Source organism: Gavia stellata, chromosome 13, assembly GCF_030936135.1.
Source record: "Gavia stellata isolate bGavSte3 chromosome 13, bGavSte3.hap2, whole genome shotgun sequence".
NCBI lineage: Eukaryota > Metazoa > Chordata > Aves > Gaviiformes > Gaviidae > Gavia > Gavia stellata.
The window spans coordinates 10235165-10257426 of NC_082606.1; the positions used below are offsets into that span (position 1 = coordinate 10235165).

Genomic DNA, 22262 nt, shown 5'->3' on the forward strand with positions numbered 1-22262 from the left:
GAATGTGTTATACCAGAAGGATAGCAATGTTGGGTGGCAAAGTCAAAGCACCTAACCTTAGGTTTTAATTTTTGGAGTAAATGGTGTTTGATTTTTAATAAAAGGCATTAGTTCAAAGAATTTCCATACTGAATCTAATCAGCCAAATAACCTGCTTCCAGTCACTAATATTCCCTCCAGAAAAAGTTGAGGGAGAATAAAAATCAGAAAAGCCTTAATCAGAGGAATAACTTGCCTAAAAGGGATTTTCTTCCTTAACTCTCATCGGTGACTGCACTTCATCTGGTTTTGTGGGGAGTATCTGGAGAGTTCTTTTATGCCTGAAAATGTCTGTTCTTTTTGTTTTCAAATCTTGCTCTATTCAGTTTTGATGATGCCTTAGGGCATTAAGTTCTGCTGGCTACTTACAGACCAAGTAGAAAAGTATTACCTTTCACTTGCTTTAAATATCTTGCAAGTGTTTTTACTAGCTGTACCATTACGTTTATCCTCAAAAGAGTACCCACTTCCCTTTAGTGTGTTTAGTGAGGGCTGGCATAAGACAGGCTTCTCTTATTCACCTCTTCTCTGAATTAGCTTTTTACGTTTTCTCATCAAATGAACTTTTGTGTATCTGAATTATATTTGTTGTCTGCCTTTGGACTTACGTTTTTATTTAAAGATTTCTTAAGAAATACCTATTTCTGGTACACAATTTTTCATATGGCCTGGTTCAAACGGAGGCCAAAGAGTATTATGGCATAAAAATACACTCAACTTATTTTTCCCTTTCCATTTCTCCCGAACCATAGTTCATTAGTTTCTCCTGATTGACAGCAAGCATTGGAGAAATCACAGAATCACTAAGGTTGGAAAAGACCTGGAAGATCATCAAGTCCAACCATCAACCCAACACCACCATGCCCACTAAACCATGCCCCACAATGCCACATCCATGCGTTCCTTGAATTCCTCCAGTGATGGTGACTCCACCACCTCCCTGGGTAGCCTGATCCAGTGTTTCACCACTCTCTCAGTAAAGAAATTTTCCTTGTATCCAGCCTGAACCTCCCCTGGTGCAACTTGAGGCAATTTCCTCTTGTCCTGTCACTAGTCACTTGGGAGAAGAGACCAGCACCCACCTCTCTGCAACCCCTTTAATTTGTTTGCATTGAGCTGTCCACTGGGATTTGCTGCCTTCTTTTTTCCTCCTGAACAGTACCACTGAAGTCAGAATCTGTAAGTGCAGTCTAAATTATTCTTTCTTGTCCTGATTTTGTTAGCAATTAACATTAACTCCAAGACTTGCACCTTTTAGCCCTCCAAAGTCACAGCCTGGTAGTTTTTGCATGAGGGGAGGCATGTAAATGAGTAGTTGAACCTGTATTTATTGTCATAAAAGGTGGTAGTATTTGTTTGTTTAGTAGACATCTTTTAGTAAAGCATATGGAGTATCTTAGGTTCTTCTATGGAACTTGGATATTTCTGTAGCAGCTATAAGATAGAAGGAAAAAGTCTTTATTTTTCACCAATTGCATGGCATAAGTTTGTTCTCTATAATTTTCCCTCAGCCTTTAATTTCTTTTTAAGATTCCATAGTTCTCCTTCATTCTATCAACCTTTGTTGCTATTTTGAGACAGCAGAAAAAAATAATTACTGCTCCTACTGAAAGATCATTTCAAACACCAGCTGTTTTCCTACCTCATCAATCTATCCCTGAGCACTACCAAATTGCTCCTTTATGATTACCCTATAAGCATAGAAAGTTCACAATAAATCAGAGGAGAGTGATGGATGTGTGTATACTCGTGCTATGGGTTTTCAGTTCCCAGAATATCTGTCAACATATTCTGCTCTTCCATTCTTCCTCTATGGAGCTTAACAAGGGTAGGAAAAATTCAACACTTCATTTTTTTTTTGGTGTAGGATATATTCTAGAAGACTATGTTTGCACTTGCAATTTAAAGGAACACAAAAGGGGCCTTTATTCCTTCAAATTAGTGCTTTGGCTTAGTCCAGCCATGTAAATTGGTTTGCATCACACTCAGTATTCTTGAAGAAAATGGCACCTGTTTTGGTTTTGTTTAAAACAAATTTCTTTTGCAAAATATAAGTGAAGTCAATAATGGAAAACCACAACACATAGGTTTTACTAGCTATCAGAATATGATTTTTCAAAATATTTTCCTGGTCACTTCTTGTAGATGAAGAAATATTTAATTTGTACAATCACATGTGTTATTAGCAGGAGTTACATTTACAAAATCAAATAATGTCCCAGCCACCTATAAGGACTGGGAAAAAAAATAATAATCAAACAGAAACCTTCTTGCAGAGTCCTGTCATTCTAATTGTACTCACGGTGGGATGAAGAGAAACAGATACTGAAAGACTGCAGGTAAAGCATGGTGCAGCTGGACAATTTAAAATTAAAAAGTTTTCCCCAAGTAACTATTTTGTAAAACAAAGGTTTCTTGCTTAGTGTCTTCTGACTGTCATAGATGTGAGTCAGCAGAAGCAAACCTGGTCTTGTCACCGTGGATCAGGGAGCAAATTCTGATCAAGATCCCTGAAAGTTCCTACACAATAAATGGAATGCTTATATACTCAGTTTTATCCATCTTGGTGCATCTAAGGCTGAAATAATTTTGAAAGAGTGTTTAACAAAAATTTCTCCATTATTTAAATGACTTAAACCTTCCATTGAAAACACTTACCATTTCATCATTGTTTATGGAGGTCCGGATGAGCATGGCCATGGAAATACCAGATTTTCGAGCTGCAAGTGTCTGTTTAAAGCAAATGCAAAACTGTTAAAAATTACACTAGTAACTCCAGTTGTTGAATCTAATGGAAGGCAAGTAGTACTTGATTATGCTATTGGAGTTAAGCAGAACTGTAGGAGTTACAGAAACTTTCAGTTAATGTTTGCAGCACACAACTTTTAAGGTTTCAGTACATAATGCAAGCACACTTTCCATCATCATTACTGTTTCTTTCAGCAGTGCCTAGCTGAGCTGCCATTTCTAATATAAAACCTGTTATTCAGAGGTTTATGACTCAGTTTTTTTAAACCACAGGCTGTCACTGTTTTTCCGCTTTGCCAACCAAATTAATGTGGTACAAGGATAGGCATCCTGCCCTAATTTGGAAGCTGTCTGTGCCTGCAGCAACATGGGAGATCATTTTGCAATAGTCTTACAGTTCAAATTGTCAGTCTGGATAATTTGTTGTAACTCACTGAGCATTTTTAAACTGTGTGTATGTATATAAAATGCTACTTGTCTTAAATAAAAAGTCTTTGGGAAACCTGAAAGTAATTTTTCCCTTAAAGACAATATTCATCCAATACTATGAATAGCTATATGGAGAAATACTCTGGTTCTTGGAGGGAGAAAAAAGGCTGGAACTTTGTCTCAAGCTGTCCGCTCTTGCCTGCATGATGTTAAAGGTATATGAACTCTTCCCAGTTCTGAAGACTACGTTCTTGGTTGTAGAGACAACCTCATTTGCTCTAGTATAGTACATAGACAGGTATTAAAAATAAAGTATTTTTAATATACAATAAACAAGGAAATTTTATCTTCCTTACTGCAATATCCCTGTAATTTAAATGAGTCCTTGAGAATTAATTAGAGAGTATAACGATCAGAAGGAAAAAGACCCTGGGGAAACGAGTTCTGTGTGTTTTCCAAGTATCTCAACTCTGAATATCACTTCTGCTATCAGTAGTCCTTTTGGCCTGACAGTAACAGATAAGATTTATTCCACTGTACAAAATATTAACCATTACACTGCTATATTACCGTATTTTACCTGCAAAATTGGGTTTATGCATCCTTACCCCTATTCTAAATCATTCCAAATGTACCTCTATACTTGTGCTTTATCTCTGTTCTTCCGTAATCCAGCATCTGCTTTGTCATACATTGCTGCCCTCATAGTCTAGCACTGTGAGGATGATCAATTACACCACCCACTAACCATAAGTCTGTTGTTGCCTTTGTTGTGAGGATACAGATTTTCACCTTACTCTGAAGTGGGTCTTCTGTAGTCCACCATTATAGAGCTATTACAGCAAAAGTTTCAATGATCTTTTGCATGTGACATTCTTATTTTTGTGAAATACATATTGGGTCAGAAGCAATTTAGCAATTGGATGGAGAGACAATTCCAATTTCTTCCCATATTATAATTTTAAACCCTGACATAATTTAAATGGATTTTTTTAAAGTAGAGATATTAAGACTGTTAATTTTGATTTTAAATGTTTACTTTCCCCTGAGAACATACCAATTCAATTTTCAGTAAGTTTCCCTTGATAATAATTAAACTTGCAGATAGACACAGAATTATTAGTCTTGTGAAACCAATTATAGGGTAAGAAGTCATCCTTGGCACAGAAATATTTGATTTAATTCATCACCGACATATTACAGTTATATGGGATGCAAAGAACACCTCCCTCCTTTTTTTTCTTTTAAACTCTCAGCAGTTTCTCAAGTCTATGCCATTAATTTGCTATCAGTTTCCCCACTCTGTTATTAGTAAGTAATTAATTCTGTTTGCTTCTCTGTGACTATCTTTTCCTTCTATTTCTGTGAATATGGGAAATTCCATTGCTGTGTGCCAGTGAGACTGACAAAGTGACAGGAAAGATTAAACAGAGCCCAGGCTTTGCTTTTTCAAACTTCTTGTGACAAAACCTAATGCTACAGGACTCACACAAAGTGAGAAATGGCAAGCAAAAATGTGTTTGGAACATTAAGAAAAAAGGAAACAATTTTAATAACCAGTAGAGTTTTAGGTTTGAAAAGATTCATTTTAAAGGCACCCATCTTCTGATCCCTCTTGAAGCATATTCTTCTCAAAGTCTTGGAAAGTAGCCATCTACATTTACTTGCATGCAGTATGTTAGTTTTATAGTTTTGACCTCTAATCTTCATGTCCCTTATACTTAGAAAGTGATTTGATCCTTTTAGGTATAAAATACACAATCCTAGCCATTCCAGGCTATAGAGCAACGTGGACTACTTGTCAGGGCAGGAATACAAAAGGCATAATAACATTAACCTTGAACACAGGGTAGTGAATGATACTGTGTTCTGTCCTCTAGCAATATATGTCAAAGTACATGAGCCAGCAGGAGAACTGCAGTTTCATACTATCACAGTATAAGTCAACAAACAGATACTACTTCCTGTGAGAAAAAGGAAAGTAGGGAAGCAATTTTGACCCTGGCCCATGTCCTTGAGGACCAGTTCTCCCAAGGGCTACTCCTGGAATCACATAGCTTAACCATTTTGGCTCCTTAATCAGAAATGTGTCTAAAATCATAGTACAGTGTCCTATATAAAATAACAAAGCCTAACAGGAAACAGATAATTAGGCTGTTCTTCATGTTGGAAGGATAATAGAAGAAAGTGGTATCTAGAGGGATTTGTGATAAATCAGTAAAGTTAACAGTCATTATGGATTAAATTTACAGGGATTTTAGTGAAAAACTGACAAGGATTATTACCATTTAGGTATCACTGTCAGAATAAACTGCATCTTCAAGAGAAAGCCCATAAATAAAATGTTTCTGTTCTGAAATACTATAGTTGGTGATAATTCAACAGCTTGAAGCACTGAACAAACACAGAACAGTGTCTGTTCTTAAGGATGGAATGAAGCGAGGAGGGGTGACTATTTTGGAAAGACAAAGGGAAAAATGCTGCCAGACTCATTCAAGGGAAACAAGGTGACAGGTTATGAACGTAGCAAGAAAACTTTTCCCCCTAATCCCCTTCTGTTTTTAAATAGTAGCAAGGAAGAAAGGTAAGTGCAGCTAATGATCTGGAGTCTCCAGTAAGGAAGTCCAAATTGCCAGAGCATCACAAGAACAGGGTGAGCAACAGGAACCTGAAACATTTCACTAGACACAAGACTTGTTCAGCAGTTTACACTTGCTTACCCTCTCAAACTGACGTTCAGTTACTACCTCACGTCTTTCCTTATATGAGAATTTGACCTGCAGAGTGTAAAGATCTCTATGTACGTACTATTGCATCATGAACATATGGACAAATTTATTAAAAAAAATAAGATATGATAAAGCAGAACATTGTTTGTTTAGTTTTTAAATGTTTTACCAAATCCTTGATACAGGATTTAAAATAAACTCATCTCCAAATCACTTGTATCTACACTGTCTTATGTATTACCTCCAAATTTGCCTTAGCAGCTTAAATAAATAATTAGAAGCCTTTCTAGCAAAAACATTGTAAAGTGGTAAACATAAGTAAAAGAGACCTAGACTCAAGCTACAATTAAATGTTAAATGAAAAACTGTGTGGGTGAAAAGATAGCCAACTGCCATAATGAAATAAATGAAAGCTGTGTTTTGAGCAGCTAAAGTAGCAGGGAGGAAGAAGCTGTCAAGCTAACATTTTGCAACTGTTCATGAATGCTGGCTGTGCCATGCAATACTCATTCCTCTGATTTGACAGAGTGTTTCTGTTTTCCTGATCATCTTTTCCTTCACATTTTTTTGCTTTAAAAGAATCTATAGACTGCTATCACCAGGGAAAAAAAAAGTTGAAGACAAAATATTTGTTAGCACTTTACAAATACTGTTATATTTTTAATGTAATGTAAAAGTTACCCACTAGAGGTGAATCTGACAAAAATAATACCATTTTCAGCATTTAAAAGCTGCATGATTTCAGAACTGTTTCTTTTTGAGCAGCTATATGTAGTTTGTTACTCTAGGGATCTCGACTTTATTATTTTGAAAGACAGATTTGTACTCTGTTGCTTGGGGGGGAGGGGGATAGGAAGGAAGAAGAAATCACTCAAAAGCAAACAAGCTATTGTCTGAAATTACTTATCCCCTTCCCATAATTTTTGTATTAAAAAAGTTGATGTCTGATCCTGAAATGTTCAATAGAACTGCAGTATCAAGCCCAGAAAACAGATTTAGAAAGGAAATGGCAACTCAGCTTAACTACACAATCATTACTGGACACCACTGTAATACCATTTACTTTTTCTTCATATCTGTTTTCATACCACAGACACAAGAGCATGCCCCATCTAGCCTCTAGGATCATTCCAAATACTAAGGTTAGTCAGAAATGGCATAGAAAACAAAAAACCCAAAAAAGTTCCTCAGTAATTTAGTAATTTTCCCACAACTAATTCTTAATTCCTGGAACACACAGGTGTGAAATAAAGGAATGTTATCATATTATTATAATTTCCATTTAGTAAAATTAAAAAAACCCACAAATGTACAAATACTGTTTGTTTATTTTTATGGTTTATCTATTTAATGTATTAATATTAAAATATTTAAACCATTTTGTCTGTTAATGATTAAAGGAGTTAAGAAAATGGACTGCAAATAGCAGATTTAATGTAAAATAGTCCAGATATTTAGCTTTTACCTATTGATTACTCTGACAATGCATAAAAACTGAGAATGTGGCAACTGCAATTTATACGAATGTCTTCAATCTTAAGAGTTTAAACTACCGTAAGCGAGTTCTAGCCTCTATAAATGCTTTCATTGGAGACACTAACATAAAAAGAAGTATCAGTGGATTATTGTTTTAGCTGAAACGGGCAGTTGTTTCATCTGGTGTGTTCACTTTAACAGTATGAACCAAGCAACAACAGCAGCAAGGATTCACAAATTATTCTTGTGTTCTTATAATCAAATGATAAAGCTAAGTAATAATACATTCTTGAATGATCAAAAGAAGAAATTTTCCTGATTACAGTGATTGTACAGTATAAAGTCACATTTAACTCAAATGAAACCAGGCATTTTCTAGAATTTTAATAATATTTGAAATGATGACTTGCATTAACAGAAGCAAAGAACAAAGCATAGTGAGATAGAAAAACAGAGCTAGCTACCTTTGTCTCTGAGTAGGCAGATCACCACACCTATTTGGCCATCGAGAGTTAAGTACTTCTAACCTCCACTGTAATTATTGCTATTCGTTTCCCTGGTTGTACTCCCACCTCAAATAAAAGCTCTAACTAGCACAAAAAAGAGAACATGTTTGTTTTAAAGTAGAAGTTACAGCGGTCACATCAGCAAGTGCACTCTTTTCTGTCTCCACATTAAACAGAGGTCTGTTTAAGCTCTCTGTATTGTTATTCAAACAGCTCTTTGTATTATTACTCCACTTGAATGATCACTTCTCCTTTCACTGTCTTTCCTTCCTATGCAGATATATTATACTAGAACACTAATAATGACCCACAGTGAAACTCATGACTGCAGCAAAGAGAACTGTTCCTGGACTTTGACTGCCTTATCCTCTCTAATGACTCAATCCAAAACAACCAGGGAAAGCAGACAGTACTAACGCATTAGTGAAAAAACTTATCTCAGAGATTTAGGAGAAAGAGAACTAGTAAGGCTGCTGTTGAAAATTGGATTTTTGAAAACGTGAATTTATGGAAACAGATGGGAGTCAAAGATATCATCTTAAGAAGTTGTACATCATTTTGATAAACCTTATATTGAGATACCATGCTGAAAGCATGAAAACTAATACAGAGAAACTAAAAGTGCAAAGGGACTAGGAAAATAAGGAGGGACCTTTACAAGTGCCAAAGTTGGTGGAAAAAGAAAATATTTCCATGAGTCATTAATTTAGTTATTAGAAAAAGTACACCATAGTACCTAAGAATCTTTATTTGCTTTGGGAAATTCACCTGTTACAAGACAGATCAAAAAATTTAGTTGACTGACACAAGAGAATTTAAAAGTAGGGAACACTTTCAACTTCTCTTTATCTAAGTATCTAAGGCTGTTCAGTTCCACAGGGGAAGCATCATGATTGGGTCCTAAACAGTCTGCTTGTATCATTAGAAAGGGTATTTGGAATACATAGATTTTAACATAAACTTTTCCTACTAATTTTGGCATATATGGTGCAGAGGACAAGACATTCACATAAGACACTTCACTTAGGATTAAATTCTTGGTCATAAAATAGTTTTTCTACTTTCCAATGAAAGGTCAGCATAAAATATGACATTCATGAAACCCCTAAGAGTTATTATGAATATTTTAGAACATTTATCAGCACAATAGCACTTACCATAGCCTGAAAAATCCAGCCGAGATAGGAAAGAAATTATAAAGAATATTAATAATTTGTCAGATTTATTACAACAAAAAAAAAGATATCAAATGGTATCTATTACAATCAGTGTCAAAAGAGTCTAGCACTCATTTCTAGCAATATTATTTCTATATTTATGAAAACATCATGTAAGTAAACATAAAGAATTTGCAATGTATCAGATATTACAAGGACTTGAGAATTAAGTTACTGATTTAAATGAGGTATTTCGGAATCAACCTATTACAAGCTCAGAGCTCACAGGAGATTGCTTAAAACGCACATACCTTGAAATACAAATAATCTTTCAAAGATGAAAATGACTTACACTAAGTCTGAAATAAGTTCCTCTGAAGTTGGTAAAATTGTTTTAGTTTTCAGCTACAAAACTGAATCTTAATGTAATTTACTATTTTAAACAAGTATATAGTTAAAGAACATATAGTTAAGAGCTATACTGTAAGTCCATAATAATTAAATTCCAGAATAAATTTCAGTTTTAAAACTTTGCAACTTCCACTTATTAAAGGTAGAATTCCTTCAAGAGGAGTTATCCTTCAATGACTGGACAGCAAAGTAGTAATTATTGCATAGTAATCATTGACACATTAGAAGAATAAAATGAAAGTTTTCTTCCAACATTCAAAAATGCATATTTTCTTTTTTGTTTCACTTTGATAATTATTATGTTTTTCAAAGTGAATAGTTAAGATTGTGATGTCTTAACTCATTCTGAGCAATACCTGTCTGTAAACAGTTCCGACAATTAAGAATAATGCAAAGTGCTATTTAATATGCATAAAAGTATCATAATGTGGCTGTAAACTATACTCAAGTAATACAACTTACAGCAGAGTGGCTTCAGTCAAAAAGATGGTTTCAATGAATGCAGGCTCTACTACGTAATAAATTGCAACTTTTCATTGCTTTCCAAAGGAATTCTGCTCTAAAATGGTTGCTGTGCTTTCTCTTTGTGGCCCTTCAGATAGTATGGTATATCACTGTAGGGTAACTGAACAGCATAGCTGAGAATACATTGAGCAATAATTTGGCAAAGATTGATCTTTTAAAGACAGCTATAGCAATCATTTACTTTGGCTGACTCCCATTCTTTACAATGAGAAATTGGTTTGGGGGCTGTTCACCACCACCAGAGACTAAATATGTATTTTATTGAATTATGAATTCTATACTTCAGGAAAAGAGAAATGTGAATGGCACTTAAAATTCTTCAGAGCAGAGAGATTCTACTTAATCTTGTTTAGACTGGAAGTCAGAATAAATCTCAAAGGAACTGCCCTTCTTTTCACCTTTCTGAAATTTATTTGCCTAGATGATTATTGTCTACCAGACTGCTAAAACAATATACCTCATCTTGTACCAAAAGTATGCATAAATCTTTAAAACATTCATACTGAAACAGGGTTGCTTTTTAAAAGGAACTTTCTTCCTCTTTCAGTGTCATTTTAAATCAAGTCAATCAGTATCCCAAGCACTCAATAACAGCTGTCTTCATAAGTTAATTCAACACAAAACTGAGTAGTTTATTATTGCACAAAATACACATTACTTGATTCCACATGTAATGTCTAAGTAATCGATGAATTGTTCAGACTTATCTAGTACGTTAAAACAATTGTATAGTTGACTTCTACTGGCCTCAATCCATTCTCTCAAGATACCTTTTTTTCCGTCAAACAATTGTTGACAAACTATCATTCATATGCACAATAGTAATTACAAGAAAGATCTAGACAACTGACAAATGAATCAACAGTTACTTACCACATCTCGAACAATGGGAAAAGATTTCTTTCTACGCAGGTCTGGCATGCTGTCTATTCCATACAGCCCACGGCCAGCACTGTAGGAGATGAAAAGGCAAAGAAGAAAATAAAAACCTGGGGCTTACAAGTTTGCATCCTTAAGAACTGCTTGTAACATCTGTATTTACAGTTAAAATAAAAATTAGCAGTTACCAGCTCAAGAAGGTAAGTGTTCTAATTCTTATGAAAAATTAACAAGAGTGTTCTTGGTGTGGCTGACTTTTTCTCCTGGCATTCAGCTAAAGCAAAGAGTAGGTGAAAGGTTGCTTAATACCTCCTAAAACTTTTTACCATGGATGTACAAGTTATAACAGTAGCTTTCCATCAAAAGGACTTGTATATCTGGTAGTTGAGATGGAGCCCAACGTTATACAGGATATCATTGTCGTCATAAATTTGATACCAGAATAAAATATTTAACTAAATACATAATCACATCTTCTCATATGAGACCATGTGAATGTGGAAAACAGACTTGTCGCATTCTAGGATAATTCCATGGTGACTATCATTATTTTCTCTTGCCTGGTTTAAGCTTTTTCATTAAGCACACATTTAAATCCCATATTAGATCTCACCTACAACTTGTAAACAACAGCAAAGAACAGCTTGGAGCCACTTCAAAGAATAAAATGCTGACACATCAACAGGATTTAAAAGAATACATACCTATCTGCTAACAATATGTCTCATTCTCCCTGACTCTTCAGAACAGGTAATATAGGTATTATCCCCCTGCATTTTTTCCACAGAGGATGCTGGAAGATTGCTATATAACTTGTCAGATCTAATTCAGAGATACTCTGAGATTCTCAGAGAAGCTGGAATACCATATTTTTCAAGACCCAATGTTTTCTCCTCCACTCTCCTTCTGTTTGGCACTGTCTCAAATACCCTTTCCAGCTATTCTTGTATTTCTATCTCTATATCTCTATGTATGAAAAAAGCACATCACAGCAAACAGTGTCTCATCTGAAAGCCCCCATTTTATTTATACACATCACAATTATTGGGTGAAAAGAGATTTAACTGAAATTAGTGACAGAATTTTCACTTCTTTCCAAAGGGTCAATACTTCGTCCCATATACCCCTCTGCTGACTTAAGGATTACAACCCCTCACCACTAGTAGAGGTGACAAATGCCATATTTATTTAAGCCAAGACTCTGGCTGATGATTCCTGTTGGATATAGATGTTACAATTCCACAGGCACAGCTAAATCCAATAGGAATTATGAATCAGAGACCTCAGCTATCACGAATTACAGCCTGGCATATGGATATAAACTGAAATAAATGCTGGATTATGCTAATACACCAGACTGTAAACAGTTCAGAGACAGTCATATCCCTCTACTCTGATATCTCCACTGCTAATATATTCAAGATGAATTAACACAAGCCAACAGAACTCATAAACCAGAATTCAAAATTATTTAATAGATGTGAAATACAATATATATAGGTGTTACAAAAAAGGACACCAATTCTGGTTTAAGCAACCTCTGAATTACAAACTATTAGACTAGAAGGCTAGGAGAGTATCCTAAGGAAATATCATCTTATGCTATGATTACTCTTTTCTGACGATTTCCTATGTATCTTCTTTTGGCCACCATCAGGAGGAGCAGGATTCTGGGCTAGATGGACCTTTGGTCAGACTTTGTATCGCTGGGATTTTTTGGTTGTCTTGCTGCTGTTGGGGGTTTTTTTTGTTCTGTTTTTAAGGCGCTCTCAATGTTTTTTTTATCTCTCATTTGGAATAAAATGGGAGGCCTCTGGAAGAAATGGACATGGCAATAGACTGGCATTATTTATTGCCAGGTTTTACTTTCAACAGATTGGGAGCAGCAAATTTACTTTCTTGGAGTGTGCTTGATAGGGGACTTGAAAAGTTCACCTTGGGTGAAGCTAACTGAACTGAAATCAGAAGAGAGGAAGGGTAAAATGGCATAATGGTATCTATATTGTTGGAGGTATTTGTTCACTTTCTGTTCAATAATTCCCATAGTTCGAAGTTCTGGTGAAACTTCATCTTTGGCAGTATCAGTACTATGGACAGCTCCAGCTTCTGATCTGCAGAGAAATGGGGGTGATGTCTTGCCCAAAGTCCCGTCTCTAAGATAGGCGAGACACAAGTGCAGTTACACCATAAAAGAGCAATGAAATTAATAGAGCAAATCTGGGCTAACAGACTGCTTAGCGGGCAACTCTCCAAGAAGAATAAATTACAAAAGGAATTTGGGAAGCTATCCTTAAGGTCAAGGAGTACTTTTACACAGTAGGGGACACATCCCTAAGATGGCATAAAAATAAACTTACAAAACCACAAAGAGGAAACAAACATTTGGGGCAAAACTAAAAGGTATTGTGGCGTGGATAACCCTGAAATCTGTGCTTTGGATGCAAGAGATTAATTAGCATCAAGGAACTGTTAACTGTTAAAGCTAATACTAGAAATAATGAGTCAGAAAATACTGCTGCACACTCCAGTCCCACAGACTGTGTTACTGTGATGAAGCACTCATCACAGCTGCCAAATATTAAAGCTCAAAAGTAAGTTAGATGTTATACATTGGGAGCTGTTGATACACATATAAATCCCATAGAACGTACAAAGCCGATTTCTCACATCTTGTAATAAACAAAGACACTCTGAACGTTGTTTCTCATAAGGATTTTAAAAGACTAATGGTCAAGAGTATCTACACATTAATTTAATTTTGTAGTTCAACATACCTGCAAAAACCTTGATAAAGATCTCCTAATATTTACACTGATATACACAAGATCCAATCACTAAAATTGATGGGTTTAACTTTAAAAAACCCTGTGGAGTCAAGAATCTTTCTCTGCAAATTCAAATAGGACTGAGATTAAATTCTAAAAGCCCCATGTCCAGCTCTCCCAACACCATCAACCATTTAGACTTCAAAGATCTTTCCTCTGTCCTAATAACTTAGTATTATTTCTCATATGGTGCCAAAGTTAGATGATGAAAATGCGACGCTTTTTTTTCCCAAATAAATTATAACTAGTTTTTCCATAAATTGTATCCCTTTTCCCATCAGTTAAAAAAACCAAAACACATTTAACTATCATATCACAAAGCAACAACTAGTTTCACATAGTTGGCAGGAGTAAAGATAGTAGGAGAGTAAATTTTATTTCCTAGGAGAACAACTGAGCTCCTCAAGCATTGATGTTCTCCAGGGAAATCCTGTTTGACAATGAATTTTCACCCTTTCTTTTGCCAAGAAAATAATAGATATATTTTACACTTATAACATGGTTCAGAAATGAAGTGATGCTTTCATCCTTAAATTGTATATTGTTATTAAAAAAGCAGACATTTGGTGTTGGATTAAATTGCTTGATCCTGAGAGATGCCAAACCTCCTCAAACTCTTTTCTTCAAAATGGCACTCAGTATTTTGCATAAAGCCCCTTGGCACTGTGCACAACTGAGTCACAGATCACACTCAGAATAAAGTGAAGAATAAAGGCAAGTTCTACTTTGTTGTATGATCACCTGTTGGTTCACAGACAAGCTCTTATTCTGCAAAAGTTGAAAGTAATTTTTGAGATTTAAGAAGAGAGTTTGCAGTTTCATTTTGATCCATATTGACCAAACCTAATTAAAGATATAAAAACAGTATATGGGAAGAATGCATTCCTTGTTCTACGTTCTGAAAAAAAAAGCTGATGTACAAAGGGGATTATTTCCAAGGTTTTGAAAAACAAAGCTTAACCTACAGTCTCTAAAAGAGACAGATCAACAAATTCTTTCATAATGGTCCTGCTCTAGATTGTTGATATTATTGCTAATATTGCTATACAGGAACTTAGTTTTGACATTAAAGTAGTCACATTCATTAAACAAAAAAAACTTTTTATCATCTTTCAGTGATAGGTGGTCATGGTAAGGGATGAAGGACTACAAGCTGCCTTAATATCAATGGTCTTACAGTGGATTAATAATTTCTGAGCTATTCACTACATTAGATAAAAGATATATTAACAGCCATGACCGACCCAGTAAAGATTTCCTGTACAGCATAGAGGCCTGATGGTCCAAAGGATATTTGTAGGCAAAAAATAATGTATAAAATGTATAATAATGTATAAAAGATATAAATTTGTCACATGAGAATCATTAATTTTTCTAATTACTGCAAAGAATTTAAAAGGAATGGTACAAATATTCCTTCACTTTCTGGAACCATCCAGTTTCAGTGAAATGACATTTCTTACCTTTTGCCCATTAGGACATTTTTCTCTATACTCAAATGAGAGTTCAGTGCATGTATGATACACTATGCCTGAAACACACTATGCTTGAAATATCGTAACTGCCTGTAGCATGAACAAGCTGGCTAAGACATCAGCAAGAAGTTTTTCCCTATAGTTGATCAGTTCTGCTTCACAGTCTTGAGTAGGGCTTGTATGGACCCATTTTCCTTGACTTTCTTTAGATAGAGTACAGAATACAGTGATACGTTAGGTTCGCACACAGATACTTAATCAGATAAGCTGTCACTCTACACAATCAATGGGCTTCACTTGATCTCCGCCAGTGACTAGACAACAGAAAACTAATTATTCTAGAGTTTTACCAAGTCAGGACTCACCTGTTAGGAAAATTATTATTTATTTATTTATTTATTTGTGACTAAACGGGGAGCTGGTAAATTCATTAGTTCAAAACGTCAGCCAAAATACAACAGGATACCGAGGGGAGTAAAGCATAAATACATCTTCAGTGCAAGGAGAATGCAGTTCTGGTGCAATTTTCCAGAGAGAATTGGATCTGCCTTATGTTGACCTTTGGTGTCACATGACATTTTAAAATAATTTGGATTGCACCTGTCTGTACTTTAGTTATAAAGAAAAATTCTTTGTAGAGGTTCCCAAATATTTAGGCTGACAATAAATTCTGAAGAAAGTTAAAATAAGTCACATGAATGGCTTTAAAACATTACAATAAATCATTTCCACTTAGTCACAGCAGCAACAATAATACCCTATTTAGTCTGATCCTGCTAGCATTCATCAGGCCCACTGTTCATTCAAGTTAAATTATTCTTTCTTCTTTATTACAGACAAACATAGGACTTGAAAGCTATAATCAAAACACTCAAAATGAACTCTGATGAAAACAATAATATCTTCCAATAAATCTGAATATTTTTCTAGACTGGCAGTTTAACATAGTAATTCAGATGTGACTCCCAGTAGTAAAACCCATAATGAATTCTGTTCTGTAACTGGTAGGTAGTCTGTATGGTGAAGAACGTGACAGATGATCCGTATGTATGCATATACGTATATACACATGTACCATTTTTTTGCCGAGGATGTGACCAACTATGTTTTCCTTTCAGCCCATATAAGCAGAGAGTTCCTCTACTAAACTGTTCCAAACTCTATTTGGAAATTGTGATTCTTAGTGTGGTACTCTTTGCTGTATACTTGATATATTTAACTGTCCAAAAACTTCCAACCTTCTCCCCCTGCAATCTTTTTTTGCCCCCAATTCAGTCCTCAGTTTGAAAGGATTGAATTGCAAATTGAGAGTTGTGGCACTGTACACATTCACTAGTGGTTCTTAGAAATTTACAGTTTAAATTACAGTAGCATTAGAAATATTTAACAACTGTAATTTTCTGAAAAGCATCAATCTTATGTCACAAGACCTGTATTTGATCAAAATAAATCATTGCAAAAATGTTGGTATTTTTGTCATTAAAAAATGAAACAACTCACAATTTAATATAAAGAGGTTTTTCTTTTTCTTTTTTTTTTTTTCATTCCCAGGCATAAAAAATTCGGAAGGAATCACAGCCATTCTTTAAGGTCACTGTAACTGGGTTCATTTCCAGATGAAAATAATGACAAAAATGAAGAGGTGAGGTTTCACTGTTTTGTTTTTTAAATCACTCAGTATTGAACATACATTTTAGGTTACTGGGATACTTCATTTTCTTGAAGTTCTTAGGATTAATATAATATTTCAGATTAGGTAAGTCTGTTTTATAGCATAATTAAATTTACATAGTTAAATGTGATAAATAAAAAAACTAGGATGTTTTAATAATTTATAATGATCTCATGAAAATTGAGATTAATTTTTTGAAGATTGAACTAGGGGGTGAGGAGGTGAGGAAGAGAAGAAGAAATGTATCATTGCTGCGTATTATAAACACAAAATGTAGATAGTGTCTTTTGTAAAAACATAAAAAAGAAACCATGCAAGTTAATGAAAATAATTATGAGACAGCCACACTGTCTGAAAACCCACAAATGCACAGTTGGGTAGCAATATGTAATTTTTGCTGGAGTGGAAAACTGAAATTGGAGATCTAAAATTGTATATGAATACTGGGATAAAATATCAGCTTTATAGAAGTAATTATAGAACTGGATTTACAGCTTTTCCTGGTCCTCAGTATATTAAAATGCCACTAAAGAAATACCTAGCACTTTCTGTGAAAATGAAAGTTGGATTAAAAGAGTCTTAATACGAGCTAAAAATACTATATTAGAAATGAAAAGAAATGAGCCAAATCCCTCCACAGAAGAAAACCTGTTATCCTGGCCAATTCAAGAAGCTGTCAGAAAATTTTGGGGTAGACTAGGCTATACTAAAGGACTATATCCACTCAAATTTTGACAGACTGTGCGCCTAAATGAGTATGCATATTAATGTCATGAAGATTTTGAAATCATGTTTGTTAATCATATTTCTATAATAAAAATATGAATTAATCACACATTAGGATATATTGACAGATGCTCAGACTCTGGCTGAGGCAGCAAAACAGACTATGTGACTACAGCTTTGAGTCTTTCTCTGCCTTCACAGAATCACTAAGGTTGGAAAAGACCTGTAAGATCATCAAGTCCAACCATCAACCCAACACCACCATGCCCACTAAACCATGTCCCACAAAGCCGCATCCTCACGTTCCTTGAACACCTCTGGTGATGGTGACTCCACCACTTCCCTGGGCAGCCCGTTTCAGTGTTTCACCACTCTCTCAGTGAACAAATTTTTCCTAATATCCAGCCTAAACCTCAAATCTGTTGAATGTTTCACCCCCGTGTGTAAGCCAAAGAAGACTAACAGATACTCTAAATTGGGCTAACAGGCCTCTGGGACCATCTCAGCTTTTGGAAAAAACAAGGTTTCTTGCAAAGAAGTTCTGACCTCATTTATTTTTCTTGTTATGCTTCTTGTCACATTACAGGGAGATGATGCTAGCCAACTAAAATAACTTTATGCTAGCCTCGGGCAACGTGTTCTCAAAGCACCACCATTTCAACTTGTAAACTTTTTTCCTTTCCTTTATTTTTTTTAATATTTTGAAAACAAAACAAAAAACCACACAACCCCCCCCCAACCACTTAAATTATTTCCGAAGGCCCAGACTAAAAAAAGTTATTAAAAAACAAGCATCAGCAAAACAGCATTAAAACTACATTTACTGATAATCTTGACCCTAACACCAGAGCAAATCAGTAAGTAACAGTAATGACAGCGTATTCACAGTACTGCAAAAATTGTCCAAAAGGAAAATGTGGTCTCAACACTTACAGGGAAGAGAAAAATCTGAATATCCTTCTCAAAATTAATGTTCCCTTAGCAGAACTGTTGCAATACCATAAAACCAAGGACTCATTCTGAATTCCCTCTACTGTCCTTGAAGCCTATGTAAATGGTTTCCTTAGTATCAACATGACCATAATGAAAAGAGACCAACAAAGGAAAAACAATTTGCATAAAGCTTGGGAGAATTTATAAGGTGAAAATCGGAAGTTCTACAAGACAAATTCATTTGCAAAAACAGGATGGAGACCTTCCTAGAACCAGATGAGGCAATAACATGCTACACTTAGTTTACCTTTGATAATATGCATCTTTGTGGTTGTCATTATCACAGGATCATAGCATCTAATCAAAATAAAAATATAACCTCCTGGAGCAGAAAGAGATAAAACAGATTAAAAGCAATACTGAAACATCAGTGACATCCTAATGAAGGTGGTGAGAATGTACCTTACAAAAAAAAAAAAACCCCAGAACCTTAATTTCTTTTTTAAATCCAGATATTTATGTAGCTGTGAACTTTCAGAGTGCTGTATCATCATGGAATCATGGTCAAACAGCTTTATTATATTTCCACCTCTGATTAATTAATAATTTCTTCAGACGTGATATCACATGGATTTAGAAATACATCCACAGGAATACATAACTGACTGTTCCCAGCCTATACATGTTTGAGTCTGGGTAGCATCCAAATTAAGACTTCAGTGACAGTTAAGACAATTTATTTCTGCACCACATGCTGGATGATAAAGTCTTTCATAAGACAGTTAAACATAAAACAAGGAGAGTTAAGTCAATATGAAAAGTGCAGAAAAGACTTGGAATCTGGGAGGCTGTGAGTTCCTTACGGGTGTAGATGACAACTAGAGCACACTTCATCTGAGAGGAAGGATAAAATGGAAGAGGTAGAGAGGTCAGCAAAAGAGACAGCAGATCTGAAACATGAAAGACAAGAACAAAAACTTGAAAATGAAAAGGACAACTTTAATTGGTCTTGGTCATAGCTAGTAAGCAGGTGAAAAGAGTCTTGAACGTCTCAGAGCAAATCTAGACACATCTTTCTTGACTTGTAAAATTTCAAAGAGGGATTCTTGAAAAGCTAAGCAAGGAGTAAGCAGTTCTACTAACTTCAAGTTATTGTTGAAGTTTGACAGATATACAAGGAGAGATAAGAGTCTAGTTCAAATACATTTTTGTAATTTAGACACTTTTTAAAAAAGTATAATCTTCAGGATTTTCATCTAATTCTTTTAATGCATCAAGTCCCTATTGACACAATTTTTTGCACAGAAAATTCCCAAATTGCCTGTTGGCCATATTAAAAACCGCAAAGGCATCCTCTGTTGCTCTTTGTAGAGTTCCTTCTAGTTACAAGAGAAAAAAATGGTAATCCCTTTCATATCTTAGTTGAGTGGGTAAAGCACTTACCTAGGGTATAGGAGAGTTTATTTTAACGCTTAAGAGCATTACCACTTTCCAAGCACTATAACTCTTATCTTATAAATTTAGAAGATAATCTGTTTCTGCCATACCTCCTTCTGATGCACCTGCACCATTCTGTAAGAAAGAGAAAGGGATTCATAGGCTGTTTATGGACTTCCTTTATATTTTCACATAAACAGTCTTTGGTGTAGGGTTTTGATTTTAGAATTTTCTTTTCAAGAACATAAAAATCAACGTAGACCCAAATTGCAACTTCCAGACACACCTACAAATCTCAGAAAAAGCATGATAGAAATAAAATAACATTTCTGAGGTTGTGAAAAGTGAATGTACAGAGACTAAGAGATAAACTCGGAAACTTGGATTCTCAGGGCTCTTTGTTACTCAGGAGCAGTTGCATCAGCAGTGAATAAACCTCATCACTCGTATAAGGCATTCTTATGCCACAAAGAGCTACTTCTGACAAGCAATGTCTGAAAAATCACTTCCATCTATTATTCTGCTCTATAACAAAAAATATGATTAAAATTGAGGTTCTCACTGGACTCCTTTTACTGATCATTAAGGAACAGCATATAGCAAGAAAAAAAAAATCCAAACTGAATTACTAATAGTCTTTTCCTGGGAGAAAAAAATTATGTCTGAATTAAGAATGCTGATGATGTTACCAAAGAAAGAAAAGGACAACATGGCGTTTGAGGGAACAGCAAGAATGACAGAATCAAGACAGATGAGTACATAATATAAACATATTTTATAACGACATTAGTGGTGTAATTTATGCTCAGTCAGTAATTTGCCATAACTCACACCTCTGTCCCTTTAAATAGCTTAGTTTTCTATGCAATCTGTATTTCCCCCGCAACATTTTCATTATGATTTCAAGCTCAAGTTCGTCTTAGCAGAAGTGTCTAGATCTGATTTTACACTGGGAGTTTATAGTAATTCTACTGAAGTATCTTGTTGGTCTTTAGTTGCCGTAACTGTGACAAAACGCTAATGTATACAAAGTCTAAGTTTTACCTACTTAACTTATTTAAGGCAGTTCTATTGCATACTGAAGAAAAGTAGGTGACTTTTACCTCAAACACACAGTTAATCAGGGCTAAGTCCTTCACTGAATCATTCCAGAATGTTTTTTCTTTATTATTATCATCAAATGTAAGCATATTTTTCTTCATTATTACCATAAGTCATTTTAATGAAGAATGTCTAGAAATCTCAGTATACAAACTGCTGGGAAGTGAGATGTGATTTCCTTACTCATACCTTGTCAGATGAAGTACAAAATGCTTGATCAGGGAATGGAAAAGCAGCCAGGCAATCTACCAGCATACTGTGCTGAAAAAAAATAGTTTTGCTGTTTGAAAAAATTAAATTCCAGCTGAAAAAATGGGAGGAAAACCAAACATGAATACCATATAGAGGTATATTGGTGATTATCTGTAGAAGCATTACCAAAAAGAAACAAACCAACCCCAAACTTGTTACTCCTAGTCTTTAACTGTCTTGAAATACGAATAACACATTAAAATCTTTGCTGAAACAAGAGAGGTTCCAATTATCAGAAATATGTTGACTGGGGGAAGTTTGAAGCCAGGCTAAGATTAGTTATTGGCTAATATTTCAATCGCAAAAAAACAGGAATAAATCAGTGTCCGAATGCACTCTCTCACTTTAGTAATACTGATAGTATACATACTCTGTAGAGAAATAAGACAACTGTGGAAAAACTGCTAGATATGGTCTAGTGTCTGGAGTGTTTCTAGTTAGCTATGTTCTGAAAATCTGCTTATGTTGTTTGCACTTGGCATCCACAAGTTTAACAGTCATTCTAGGTTAGTATGCCTCAAAACCCGCTTCCAATTGCCTTTTGATTACCAGTAGATATTTTAACAGATCAGCTTATAAATGATAAGAGGAAGAAACCACAAGGCAAGATGCTGCCAGTTGCTTTCATCATAAAGGGGTGCCTTTATCTGTAAGAATCTAGTGAAATGATAGTAAATCCTGTTTGCTGCATGAGAAATTAACGAGTTCCTTACAGCAAGAGTCAACGAGAATCCAAGGAATTATCTGAAGCAGTTGCTTTACCTGCAGGACACTGAGGTTTGTGTTGTTTAGTAGTCAGTGTTCTGTACTTTGGCATGAATGAACATGTTCTCGAATTATCTTTCTAGAAGAAAAACTATACTCGTCTCCTCCTACTTCTCTACTACCTTATGTGGACCCTGGAGCATCATTAATTGCTCTCCTTGTATTCCTGATGTGATT

General features: G+C 35.1%; 1 protein-coding gene across 2 annotated transcripts in view; it reads right to left on the bottom strand.

The window, feature by feature from the left end:
* UNC13C (unc-13 homolog C) overlaps positions 1-22262 on the bottom strand; it is a 162720-nt gene that overhangs the window by 118626 nt on the left and 21832 nt on the right. Inside the window, exons 4-6 of one of the 2 annotated variants that reach the window (XM_059823621.1) lie at positions 10894-10972; positions 9085-9090; positions 2698-2769 (exon numbers count right to left, since the gene is read on the bottom strand). In XM_059823621.1, the coding sequence (XP_059679604.1) occupies positions 2698-2769; positions 9085-9090; positions 10894-10972 (157 nt within the window). The remainder of the gene's footprint in view (positions 1-2697; positions 2770-9084; positions 9091-10893; positions 10973-22262) is intronic. The other variant, XM_059823620.1, reaches the window with a different exon arrangement.